Source organism: Schistocerca gregaria, chromosome 1 (assembly GCF_023897955.1).
Source record: "Schistocerca gregaria isolate iqSchGreg1 chromosome 1, iqSchGreg1.2, whole genome shotgun sequence".
NCBI classification, from domain to species: domain Eukaryota; kingdom Metazoa; phylum Arthropoda; class Insecta; order Orthoptera; family Acrididae; genus Schistocerca; species Schistocerca gregaria.
In genome coordinates this window covers 345,827,707-345,841,178 of record NC_064920.1, presented here as the reverse complement: position 1 = coordinate 345,841,178, position 13,472 = coordinate 345,827,707, and the positions used below count along the sequence as shown (strand labels likewise).

The following is a 13,472-nucleotide window of genomic DNA, read 5'->3' as shown; positions in this document are numbered from 1 at the left end:
AATGAAGGCAGCAGAGGATCAAATAGGTAAAAAGACAAAGCCTTGTAGAAATCCTTGGGTAACACAGGGGGTATTGAATTTACTTCATGAAAGAAAAAAATATAAAAATGGAGTAAGTGATGTAGGCGAAAGGTAATACATACGTCTAAAAAATGAAATAGACAGGGAGTGCAAAAGGTCTAAGCAGGAATGGCTAGAGGACAAATGTAAAGATTTAGAAGCATATATCACTAGATGCTTCCGAGCGGAAAATTAAAGAGGCATGTACTAATATCAAGAGCTCAACTGGAAAATGAGTCATAAGCCAAGAAAGGTAATATGAAAGGTGCAAGGAATATACAGGGTGTTTCAAAAAGGACTCTACAACTTTAAAATTTCATATAAATTTATTGAAAGAAGATGTAGAGCTGGGTTTACTGTTGTTTTATAGAGAAACATGTCTAGTTTTTTTACCTTGAACCAAAGATGTTTTATGTGGCTTCTGTTAGTTATCCTGCACACATCCCATCACACGTCAATTTCTCTCCAAACTTGCTGTGGCATTGCAGGTGTAACTTGCCCAGTGGCCGTGTAAATTCTTACTCTTAAGTTCAGGTATAGAAGATGGCACAGTAGGTACAAACACGATATCCTTGATGAATCCCCATTAAAAAAAAAAAAACTGAGTGGTGTCAGGTCTCAGACAGGGGGGGGGGGGGGGGGGGGGGGGGGCGCATGCAATTGGCACATCATGGCCAATCCATTGACCTGGAAGGCGGTCACTGAAAAAATCCTAGACGTCACCCAGATAGTGCCATTCGTGCAACATCTTGCATGAAGTAAACATTTTGTTCTTGGTCATCCTCATCAATCTGTGGTATCCAAAATTGTAGTAACATATCCAGGTACACTATCCCGCTGATGGTTCTCTCATGGAAAAGAAAGGGGCATGCTCAATGCACAAAAAACATTCAGTTTAGGGCTATCATGAACATTTTGCAATGTTTGATGAGGATTTTCACTGCCCCAAATCCTACAGTTGTGCGTGTTAACCTTGCCACTTAAGTGAAAAGTTAACTCATCAGAAAAGATGATTTTGTCCAAGAAATGTTTATCCTCATGTAATCAATCTGACATATCAGCGCAGAAGTTCTTGGGAACAATTTTATCAGTGTCTTTTATCGCTTGTATAATGATCAATCTGTACGGTTTTAAATGCAAACGGTTTCTCAACACATGCCAAACAGTCTTATGTGGGATTTGTAGTTTGCGAGATGCATATGGGTCGATTTTGTACTGCTGTTGACAAAATCCACTCTATGATATTGTTAGAAGTGCATGGATGACCTGATGGTTTTCCATGTCTTACCGAGCACCCTGTTTCTACAAAATATTTATGCCACTCATAAATTGTAGATCTACTAGAAGGATCTTTAGAGTACTTGGTACGGAAATTATGCTGGACTATTGTCACATACTTCAATTCTTCAATCCAAAACACACAGCTAGAATGCTAATGTCCAGTAAAGGCAGGCATCTTTAATGCAACTGCCACTAGCGCTCCATACGGTGCAATTTGGCACTAGTGTATTACGCGAGACAAAACTTGATGTACACTCCTGGAAATGGAAAAAAGAACACATTGACACCGGTGTGTCAGACCCACCATACTTGCTCCGGAAACTGCGAGAGGGCTGTACAAGCAATGATCACACGCACGGCACAGCGGACACACCAGGAACCGCGGTGTTGGGCGCTAGCTGCGCAGCATTTGTGCACCGACGCCGTCAGTGTCAGCCAGTTTGCCGTGGCATACGGAGCTCCATCGCAGTCTTTAACACTGGTACCATGCCACGACAGTGTGGACGTGAACCGTATGTGCAGTTGACGGACTTTGAGCGAGGGCGTATAGTGGGCATGCGGGAGGCCGGGTGGAGCTACCGCTGAATTGCTCAACACGTGGGGCGTGAGGTCTCCACAGTACATCGATGTTGTCACCAGTGGTCGGCGGAAGGTGCACGTGCCCGTCGACCTGGGACCAGACCGCAGCGATGCACGGATGCACGCCAAGACCGTAGGATCCTACGCAGTGCCGTAGGGGACCGCACCGCCACTTCCCAGCAAATTAGGGACACTGTTGCTCCTGGGGTATCGGCGAGGACCATTCGCAACCGTCTCCATGAAGCTGGGCTACGGTCCCGCACACCGTTAGGCCAGTCTTACGCTCACGCCCCAACATCATGCAGCCCGCCTCCAGTGGTGTTGCGACAGGCGTGAATGGAGACGTGTCGTCTTCAGCGATGAGAGTCGCTTCTGCCTTGGTGCCAATGATGGTCGTATGCGTGTTTGGCACCGTGCAGGTGAGCGCCACAATCAGGACTGCATACGACCGAGGCACACAGGACCAACACCCGGCATCATGGTGTGGGGAGCGATCTCCTACACTGGCCGTACACCTCTGGTGATCGTCGAGGGGACACTGAATAGTGCACGGTACATCCAAACCGTCATCGAACCCATCGTTCTACCATTCCTAGACCGGCAAGGGAACTTGTTCCAACAGGGCAATGCACGTCCGCATGCATCCCGTGCCACCCAACGTGCTCTAGAAGGTGTAAGTCAACTACCCTGGCCAGCAAGATCTCCGGATCTGTCCCCCATTGAGCATGTTTGGGACTGTATGAAGCGTCGTCTCACGCGGTCTGCACGTCCAGCACGAACGCTGATCCAACTGAGGCGCCAGGTGGAAATGGCATGGCAAGCCGTTCCACAGGACTACATCCAGCATTTCTACGATCGTCTCCATGGGAGAATAGCAGCCTGCATTGCTGCGAAAGGTGGATATACACTGTACTAATGCCAACATTGTGCATGCTCTGTTGTCTGTGTCTATGTGCCTGTGGTTCTGTCAGTGTGATCATGTGATGTATCTGACCCCAGGAATGTGTCAATAAAGTTTCCCCTTCGTGGGACAATGAATTCACGGTGTTCTTATTTCAATTTCCAGGAGGGTATTTCTCTACAAATTGACACTAGATTTACCTCTGTAGGTACTATGAATTAATTTACATAAATTTTCAAAGTTTTAAATTCCTTTTCGAAACACCTTGTGTAGAGGATCTATATAAAGGAGGTGTACATGAAGGCTGTAGAAATGGAAGAGGACGTAGATGAAGATGAGATGGGAGATATGATACTGTGAGAATAATTTGACAGCACTGAAAGACCTAAATTGAAACAAGATCTCAGGAGTAGACAACATTTCAGCAGAACTAGCGACAGCCTTGGGAGAGCCAGCCATGACAAAACCCTTCCATCTGGTGTGGAAGATGCACGAGACAAGCGAAATAACCTCAGACTTCATGAAAAATGTAACAATTCCAATTACAGAGAAGGCAGATGCTGATAGGTGTTAATATTACCAAACTATCACTTTAATAAGTCATGGCTGCAAAATGCTAACACAGAAAAATGGAAATAGCGCTAGAAGCTGAACTTAGGGAATATAAGTTTGGATTCCAGAGAAATTTAGGAATACACATGGCAGCACTGACCCTATGACTTCTCTTAGAAGATAGGTTAAGGAAAAGCCAACCCATGTTTATAGCATTTGTAGACTTACAGAAAGCTTTTGACAGTGTGGACTGGAATCCTCTCTTTGGAATTCTGAAGCTATTAGGGATAAAATACAGGGACCAAAAGGCTATTTACAACCTGTACAGAAACCAGACAGCAGTTGTAAGGGAATACGGAGTGAAACAGGATTTTGTAGCCTATTGCCAATGTTATTCAACCTGTACTTTGAGCAAGCAGTAAAGGAAATCGAAGATCAGACTGCAGAAGGAATTAAAGGTCAGGGGAAGAAATAGGAACTTTGAGGTTGCCAATGACATTGTAATTCTGTCAGAGACAGAAATGACTTGGAAGAGCAGTTGAACAGAAAGGACAGTGTGTTTAAAGGAGTATATAAGATGAAAAACAACAAAAGCAAAACAAGGATAATGAAACATAATTCCATTAAATCAAGTGATGTTGAGGGACTTCAATTAGGAAATGAGTCAAAGTGGTAGATGAGTTTTGCTACTTGTGCAGCAAAATAACTAATGATGGCCGAAGTAGACTGGCAATGACATGATAGGCATTTCTGAAGAAAGGTAATTTGTTAACATAGATTAAGTGTTGCGAAGTCTGAAAATATATGTATGGAGTGTAAGCCATGCATGGAAGTGAAACATAGACAATAAATAGTTCAGACAAGAAGAGACTAGAGACTTTTGAAATTTGGTGCTACAGAAGAATGCTGAAGATTAGTGGGTAGATCATGTACTAATAAGGAAGTACTGAACAGAATTGAAGAGAAAAGAAATTAGTGGCAAAACCTGACTAGAAGAAGGGATCAGTTGATAGGACACATTCTAAGACATCATGGAATCACCAATTTAGTATTAGAGGGAATTATGGGAGGTAAAAATTGTAGAGAGAAACCAGGAGATGAACACAGAAAGCAGATTCAGAAGGGTGTAATTTGCTGTAGTTATTCAGAGATGAAGATGCTTGCACACGAGGGAGTGGCATGGGAAGCTGCATCAGACCAGTCTTCAAACTGAAGACCACAGTAACATGATAACTGAGAATTCCCCACACTTCTTGCAATTAAAAAACCGGCTAGCTTATTTAGTTTTACTTGCATTTAGAAGCAACATCACATTGCTAAGTTGCTTAACTGATTTTAGTGATGATGTTAAACATCCAAGCACTTTCCCATTTCAAAAAGAAGACATTTATCAAATGTCCTCTCCACCCATTTAACAACAATAAATACATTTTGACACACATATATCTTGCCACTGTCTACATTTTTCAGGCATTGCTTATTGCTCAGGAGGATGAGCCTACCAAGCACTCTTTGTTGGTTGGGTGGGAGGTACAACCAGTGGTCCACCTACCCACTGCAAGATTTTCTTTTTGCAAATTATGAAACATCACATTCCCATGAACAGCTAGGGAAATAAGAGCCCACCCACACAAAGACCCACTGTTCTAGGTAAGCCTTATACAGCTGGGATACAGCAGGTTCCACAGAGGCTGCCCACTAGGAACCATTTCATCTCAATAACCATTTACCTTATCAGCAAAAGCAAACCTTAAGGTAATCTGGGAGATTAAATCAAGATTCCCTTTCCCTATGATACACAACATTCCACCAACACACCACACAATAATTGCTGAAACATGTGCAGAGCTTATGGTTACAGAGGACTAGCAACGTTGTCCAGCCTCAAGAGCGTATGTGGCTTCATTGACAATACCCTGGGCATCGTAAGCACTACCATGCCCTCTGCTGTGCCGTGGGTGCTGTACTGCCACTATACACTGGGGGTTTACTATCTCTGATACTCTCGTCATGTCTCCGCTTTATTGTTGCTCTGGGCATTCTACAGACATTGAGAGAACTAAGAGTATTTATTGTAGCCTTCGGCAACAACACACTAAGAAAAATGTGAAAATTTCAATCCACAGAAAAATAAGATATATTCTGAGATGTCATGTATTAGGTTTTGAACAAATAATAAGGTGTGATGAATGCCACCAGTAATGCTGCAATTAAAAGGACTTCATATTATACCACAACTAAATGATTAATGAGGGTAGGCCTACATCTCAAAACTTCTACAGCAGCCAACTGCATTTGGGGAATGTCAGCACTGAACTACTTTAAGAGCCAACCACAATCGGGACATGTGGCACTTTTTGACACCTGTGGAAGTTCACTGTAGTACAAGGGTTAATACATTTTTCTCTCTGTCTCATGGTGTGTTGATTGTGGTGTGAAGACTTTTAATGATGTATTTGCCGACTAACACTCCTATAGTATTAAAGGTGATGGATGTGCATAACTTAAAAGGTTTGTTCGTAAAAGCTTTGTTCGTATAAAATGGTCTTATATTACAGCTCTTCCTTGCCATGTGCTATGAGGGCTTCAATCGTCTTCAACATATGATACCCTCACGTCAACAGTAGACTTGTGTGTAGCAACATAGTTAATAACAAGCACCACCATTTGAGGCAATGATGACCTAAAACAACATGTGGTAGAGAGGAAGATATGTTTCAACAGTAGGATAAAATTAGCTTCAACCATCTGCACATCCTGGATCAGATATGACAGTCTACTTTGTCCCAGTTTATGCATAGGCCGAGCAACCCAGCTCTGTGTTGACTTAATTTCTCAGGATGGTGGCAGTTATTTCCTTCAAATGACTTAATACATCACTAATCAAAGGAAATGGTACACTCTTAAAGGATGTAGCAATTAGTATTTTGTAGTGTGTATTTCTAATTAGTTACACCATCCTTTGTAATCCCTGAATGCATGTGCGTGCGCGCCCACACACACACACACACACACACACACACACACACACACACACACACACACACAAAAACAACAACAACAAAAACAACAAAAAATTGCACTTATTTATGCTAAGCAATAAGAAATTTACACAACACTAAAGTAAAAACACTATTACTAATAGATACTATCTTTGTGAAAATAAGAAGTTGCTCATATTAATCATCAATAATTTAGATTTATTTTTGTAGATTATTTTACAAAGAAGACAATCTAAAAATAATCCCTACTGATAAAATATGAGAAACACCTACTAAATGCAGAAGCTGAGGAAAATATACAGTAACACTGACTCACAGCGGAGGTGCACAGGTAAATTTTATGAGCAAATCATGTTTCAACATAAACATCATGCCTGAAAGTACATTCAGCAATCTTTCCACTGCGAGAAATACTTGGCATAAAGTACCAATTTTGCTAAAAATAAAACAGTACCATCTTTTTCAGTTTAATATGATAAGTAGCAGAAATTTAATAATAGTGACAATTTTATTTACATTATCAATGTAGAACACAGTATTTTAGCTTTTTTCTGAATGTTTTTGAACATTTACACAATTTTCAGAAAAGCTTAATGTATATAAAATTACATTCTATTATTTATGCCAACATGTATCAATATGTCAGGAAAAGTAGCTATAAAAAAACTTTTTAAACAGATAACCTTTCTGTTACGATATGATCCTGTTTAACAAGTAGTAGCCTACACAGTTTAGAGATGTGAACAAAAATGCTACTCCAGATAGTTAAGTTTCAGAAGTTTATTTCTTGGTATACACTATAAAATTTAATATTTGTTATTATGATTAAGAATTTGTAGTGTTTAATGCTTTTATTTTTATTTAGTAAATATGTCATTCTAAATATTGATACAATTGCTTATATAGTAAAACCACCGAAGAAAATGCACGGGGGATTTTTAATTACAATTAGCCTATACCCACATTCATGGAAGGCAGTGATTGTTCATTTTAAGTTAATAACCAAGAAGAGCTCCCATACAAGGACAATATTGTGAACAGAACAAGAACACATTACATTCTCTCTATCTGCATTCACTAAAAGTGAGAAACTCTGGAATCTCCTGTATGTAAACTACTTTGGGCAGGGTAGCGGGGATGCGACACAAATATAACTTAGTCATTACACAAAACCAATAGTATGTAGTATGTCAAACAATGCATTTTTCGTTGTTTCATGTTTGAGACCTATTAAATATTAGGCTTATAACATTAAATTTCAAGTTATATTTCTGTCACAGGAATATTTATTGCATCATTCTTTAAAACTGAATTTTCTTCAGGAACAGTGGAACATTTCATTAACTCACTTTTAGCTTAAACAGCTCAGGGGTAAGGTTTTATGACTTTTTCCATTAACACTTCCTTTTGTACATGTATACATGCGATATAGACCTTGGTGGTTTCACTGTATAAATTATACAAACAATTACCATGGCCGTATTATGTTATGTCTAAATGGTATTCCAAAAATAGGTATAGTGCTCCTGTAAGGATAAAACCACTTAACATTGGAAGTAAAAACATTACACCTGGAAATATTTCCAGTGTGATTTATTACAGGCAGTATAATCTGACTCACTCCCGTCTATGATGCACATTCAGAAGTAAAAAAAAAAAAAAAAAAAAAAAAAAAAAAAAAAAAAAAAAAAAAAAAAAAAAAAAAAAAAAAAGAAGAAGAAGTAATTAAATGAAAATGACTAAACCTGATTGATTCACTATGGTTTGTGTGTGAAAGGTAGCTACACAGTTTTGTTCAGCTATTTGTAAATCAGATGCTGGGTCAGCAGAGTTATTACATAAATCTGAGCACTTTAAACAGTTCAATTTTTTCTTCAAATCCATACAAATAAAATTAACCATCCTGTCAGAAATAGTGTGCTGGTGGTAGCTGAGTGTTCCCAGAAATAAGATTTCTGATTAAAATTGATTTTATTATTAAGGCAAAGCAATTGCTCAGGAATAAGTTGACTGTCTTCACGATAATTATCTGGACAGAGAGGAATTCATTTCGTATTGTAAATCTAGTTTTGATGAAGCACTAATTTTACAGTTGTGAGACAGGAACTACAGAAGAACATGTCTCTCATGCCAGTAGCATGAGAACTTGCAGTTAGTTTTATAATTCAGTTGTTTGTGTGAGCTACATTATTCATATATCGAAATATCTTTTGGGGGAAGAAGAAACTCTAGCATGTTGTATATTTCAGGATCCCAAATTTATAGTCATGGACATCGGAACCTTTGTCAGTCATCTGTTCAGTGCTCCACTGATTTTTCTACACCATTCTTTAAGAATGTGTTCATGGTAGAAGTATAATGACTAAAATAAAATAAATAAATTAAAGTGGTTGTTCCTCAAAGGTTCTGAAGTATTATCAGCTTACACTGCTGAAGGAAGAAGAGCCCAAGCTGAGATAAAGTATTATGTATGTCAGCATTAATATTGATGAATGCTAGATTTTAACTCCATTTCCTCCATCTAGGTACTAAATGATGGCAAAAATTTGAAGAACAAAAATTGTATTCCAAGTACACTTTGCAAAAGATGTTGCAGCAGGATAAATATTTTTTGTTGAATCCAAGCAACTGCTTTATTTGGAAGTTTGGTGAATAACTGCAGATCTGATACTGAAGGTAATGAGTGCATAGTTTCACAAAATTTGCAGATGTTGATGTATTACCTGCATGGTATGGAGGTAATACTTCTGCCCAAAAATAGAATAAGACACTGTCATTAAGAGTTGGATAAAAGATTGGGATTACCCAATGACATTTTGACTGCAAGATGTGGTATATGAAAAGCACAGAGTATCCAGATAACAGGAAACTGGGCCAAGGAAGTGCGCTCTCTCTCTCTCTCTCTCTCTCACACACACACACACACACACACACACACACACACACACACACACACACACACACACACACATCCCTTTTTTCACATGGGGGAGAGGGGTAGATTAGACTTACAGTGTCATGTAACTATTTGCAGGGTGACCAGAGACTATAATTACAATTGATTAAAGTTGGTCCAAATCTAACAATCATTGAAATCTAATAAAATGTATAAGAATTTACATTTTGAACAGTCTGTTTTGCTAGTAATGGTATTTTGTAAGTACCATACTATCCCTGATTGTCTCTTGCTTTGAGCAAGAGATGCTGGCATTACCATAGTTACTTGTGGTGGAAGGAACATCAAATGTGATATGTGATAATGTAATGATGTGCAGGATAACCCACAATATTAAGCATACCATATTTGGTGATGGTGTATCCTACAAAATATGCAAGAGATTTTACTCTGCTAACTGAAAAAAACTTTCCACAACACTGTCGACATAAAGCACATTAGATTTTAAAAAGAAGTTCAGCATGTAGCAACATTTAAAAATTAAGTTGTGATGCGTATTTAAAGAGACTTTTTTCACATAACTAAGAATTACTGTGCAAATGATCAACAGAACGTGAAACTAACTAACAAGAAACTGCAACTGTCTGTAAATAACAACTCCATCTAATGGAATTTGTATTCCACTCAGGACTTTTCACTATCATATTTGTAACTCCATCAAATGTTCAGGTCATCTGTAAAAACTTACACCCTCAAATAATATGCAGTTCTCTCTTAACCTTCCCGCTATTCTCTCTCTCTCTCTCTCTCTCTCTCTCTCTCTCTCTCTCTCTCTCTCTCTCACACACACACACACACACACACACACACACACACACACACACACACACACACACACACACACACACAAGCATACACACAAGCATTTAGTCTCTCTTCTGCAGCAGCAGCACCTTCAAAAAGTTGTTTATCCACAATCACTCTTTCAATTATTATTCAATATTTTAGTTTCCTGGAACACTGTCAATCTTCTGCTATTTTCACATGATCATAACATGCTTCATTTAGAAAGCTCTTTTGTTGTATACTCCTCTGGTCACAGGACAGAGACAAACATCTGCAAGTATTAAAAAACCTAGTGCAACCTCAACAATTTACAATACTATGCAAATCTTATTTCTTTTCTTTTTTACACGTTCATCAATTTAGAATGAAGTCTGCCTTGGATTTCAAATTACAATAGTCATAGAAAACAATATCAACATTGCAAATGCACATGTCCATAAACCACAATATTGGCTGCTGTAAATGATACAATAAATTTCAAGTGATATTTATTAACTTCAACACTTTCAATAATTATGGCCAAAATATTTAAGAAAAGCTTAACACATATAGTCATGCTGTAATACACAGAAATTTTCCACGCAACTAAAATAGAAGGTAAAAACAGTCATTTTCCAGGTGTAAAATAGCAAGAGAAGAAATGGATGTCCAGTGAATAAACAAAATTATGAACTATACGATTAATTCAAACCCATTTTCTTTCTGACAACGAGATAATAAGTATGACAACAAAAATGACTGCTGCTCAGATAAAAGGATGGAACAGGCAATATGAAAATATATGAAACTGTATAAATGCTAATTACAAATTTAGCACCCATAATAGTAGAAAAGACAATATTTTTGTTTAAAAAATAGCACCATTTACATAATACATAGTACAGCTTTATTGATTTGACATAATTCACACATTAAAAATCTTTTCAAAAATGATGTGTCAAAAATGTGACCACTTTAATAAGAAGAAAATAATTTATCAGCTGTAAAAATTAAAAAATCTGTACACACCCAGCATCATGATACTTGCACAATAATTCTGACAGTTCAAAAGTACAATCTTAACTCTCAGAGTGACACACACTATCAACTGACAAGTAGCACAAAAAAATAATAATCAACAATCTGCATTGAAGTACTATTGAAGTCAAACAGGGAAAACTATCACACTTTTGTCTGCAGAGGAGTCATAACAGCGTTACTTTCAGTCTACTGAGAAAATTATTTCTATCTGCATTCGACAATAGCAAATTATAGTAAAATTTTATAATAGAAAATATGAATGAAACTTCATTTCCAATCTTTAACATAAGACAAATTTCAATTCCTTGTTCTGCATTAATGTTCATGACAATGTAATAAGAAACCCTAGAGTAAGACTTTCATTACTCTTAAAAATATATATACATAAACTCAGTTGCTTGTTATTGTTCACTACGGCTTTCAAAAAGGATACAAATTTCAAGCCACAGAAACGTCTAAAAAGTAGATTTATCACATCAAGCAATTATCCTGTACACCAAATTTTAACAGTTCATATACTGTACTCCTTGCATCTATCATTCTTGTCACTTATTTTTAATATGAAGATAAAAAAATGATTGCATATTGATTTATGATGATTGCACAATATTTCTAAATATAATGAAATGGTTTATCCTTTATTTTCAACAGCAATGGTCTGCAACCCCTTTTGGCTTACAGTAGTTTTAAATTGTTCTGGTACAGGGAATTCCGCCTGAAACAAATCAAATTAGTGGACACTTAAATCCAGTGTAATATGCAATAACAGCTGATGGATATACAAGAAAGAAACTACTAGATCACTCATATTTAGTCTTCAAATAATTTGACAAACTATTATTAGTCTACCAATATCTTCATGTTGCAATGAATGACAAAGTCGGTGCACAACATAATAGAAGAGGGAAGCTAGATTTAAAATGGAGGAAGAAACACAATCATTAAGTGCATTCTTAAATGGGAGGCTGGCAAAAGTATCACCTAACTTATCTCTGCCTTGAGCATGATGCATAAACAGTGATACAAACTTATGTTTTACTTATTACCTGGCAAACCGAACTGCTAACCTGGCCAGTGTGGCATCCCCATCATGTTTACACAAGGGAAGAAGGGAAGGCAGAACAGCACACACACTTACAAGTGAGGTGCTGCCACACACTACATGTCTGTATGTCAGTGCGCTGCTGTTTAATTGCAGCTTTGAATTTATACCCGCATCTAGTGTTTTTAGAATCGATGATAGGACTCCAGGGATAATAAGCAAGTCAGTTTTCCCTATTTTTAATTTGTCTCGTACTTCCTTAGTTTTATGTCTGTGGAAGCTGTCCAGGACCAACATGTTACATAAATTCAGTAATGCACCAGGATGACATTGCCGAACATGTGTCACCCAGTCAATCACAAGGTTATTGCCTACCCACCCCTTCGGATTTGCTTTCACTAATATGCCTTTCTCTAATATTTTTGGAATAGTTTTTCTTTTAAATATCACATAAGGTGATAGCTTTCATCCATTGCCTCTTACACAAACCATCACTGTACACCTTTGCTTCTCACTGCCACCAGTTCTTATCATGGTGTTGAATTCTCCTTTCTTGTTCACGGTGTTGTCAAGCGACATCTCACAACACACTAGCATTAAATCCACATTACCAATTTGCAATAATATATAAGACTATTTGTGTCACAGACTTATCACATAATGATGAAAATACACTGTTTTTCCTCATAAGCGCCTGGAAGCCATCGAGTGATGGTAGTTTTCCTTTGGAATCCTAATCCATTTCAGACGAACAATCTTGATAGCCAATCCTGGCTAGCTTCGAAATTGGTAATGCCTAGTTCTTTGGATAAAGCCAATGCTTTAAGTTGGCACATTTCACTCATCACTGCACATCTGTATTATCGCTTCTCATCTTCATAATCACAGAGCATTTTTTTCAAGATCCAGATGCTTCACTTTATGGCCGTGGATTGCCCGGTGGTTACTGTTAGTTTCTTGAAGCCATATTTTTTTCACCAGTCGCGAATACAACTCTCATTCACTTCGTACTTTCTTCCAGCTGCCCGGTTTCTAACTTTCTTGGCTTCTTCAATAATTTTCAGTTTTTCTTTAGCAGTGTACAAATGATAATGAGAACTCGTAGCCATAATTAACAAATTTGAAGACATTGTTAATACTTCACTTCTAACATGCTACTGGCGCATCACAGACTGGGTCCACAACAATGCAATAATATAATGGGATCTATTGTTGGAGGCGGAGCAGTACTAACCTTGTTTTGAATAATCGTCCTCAAATTTGGGAAAAAATGTGTGGGTTATTTAAGTATAT

The 13,472-nt window shown here is 37.9% G+C and overlaps 1 protein-coding gene across 1 annotated transcript in view; it reads right to left on the bottom strand.

The window, feature by feature from the left end:
• Positions 1-6,552: 6,552 nt before the first annotated feature.
• The window catches only part of LOC126344720 (adenylyl cyclase-associated protein 1), a 178,224-nt gene continuing 171,304 nt past the window's right edge, over positions 6,553-13,472 (bottom strand). The window contains exon 9 of the mRNA XM_050002042.1: positions 6,553-11,852. Coding sequence (XP_049857999.1) covers positions 11,769-11,852 — 84 coding nt within the window. The 3' untranslated portion in view covers positions 6,553-11,768. The remainder of the gene's footprint in view (positions 11,853-13,472) is intronic.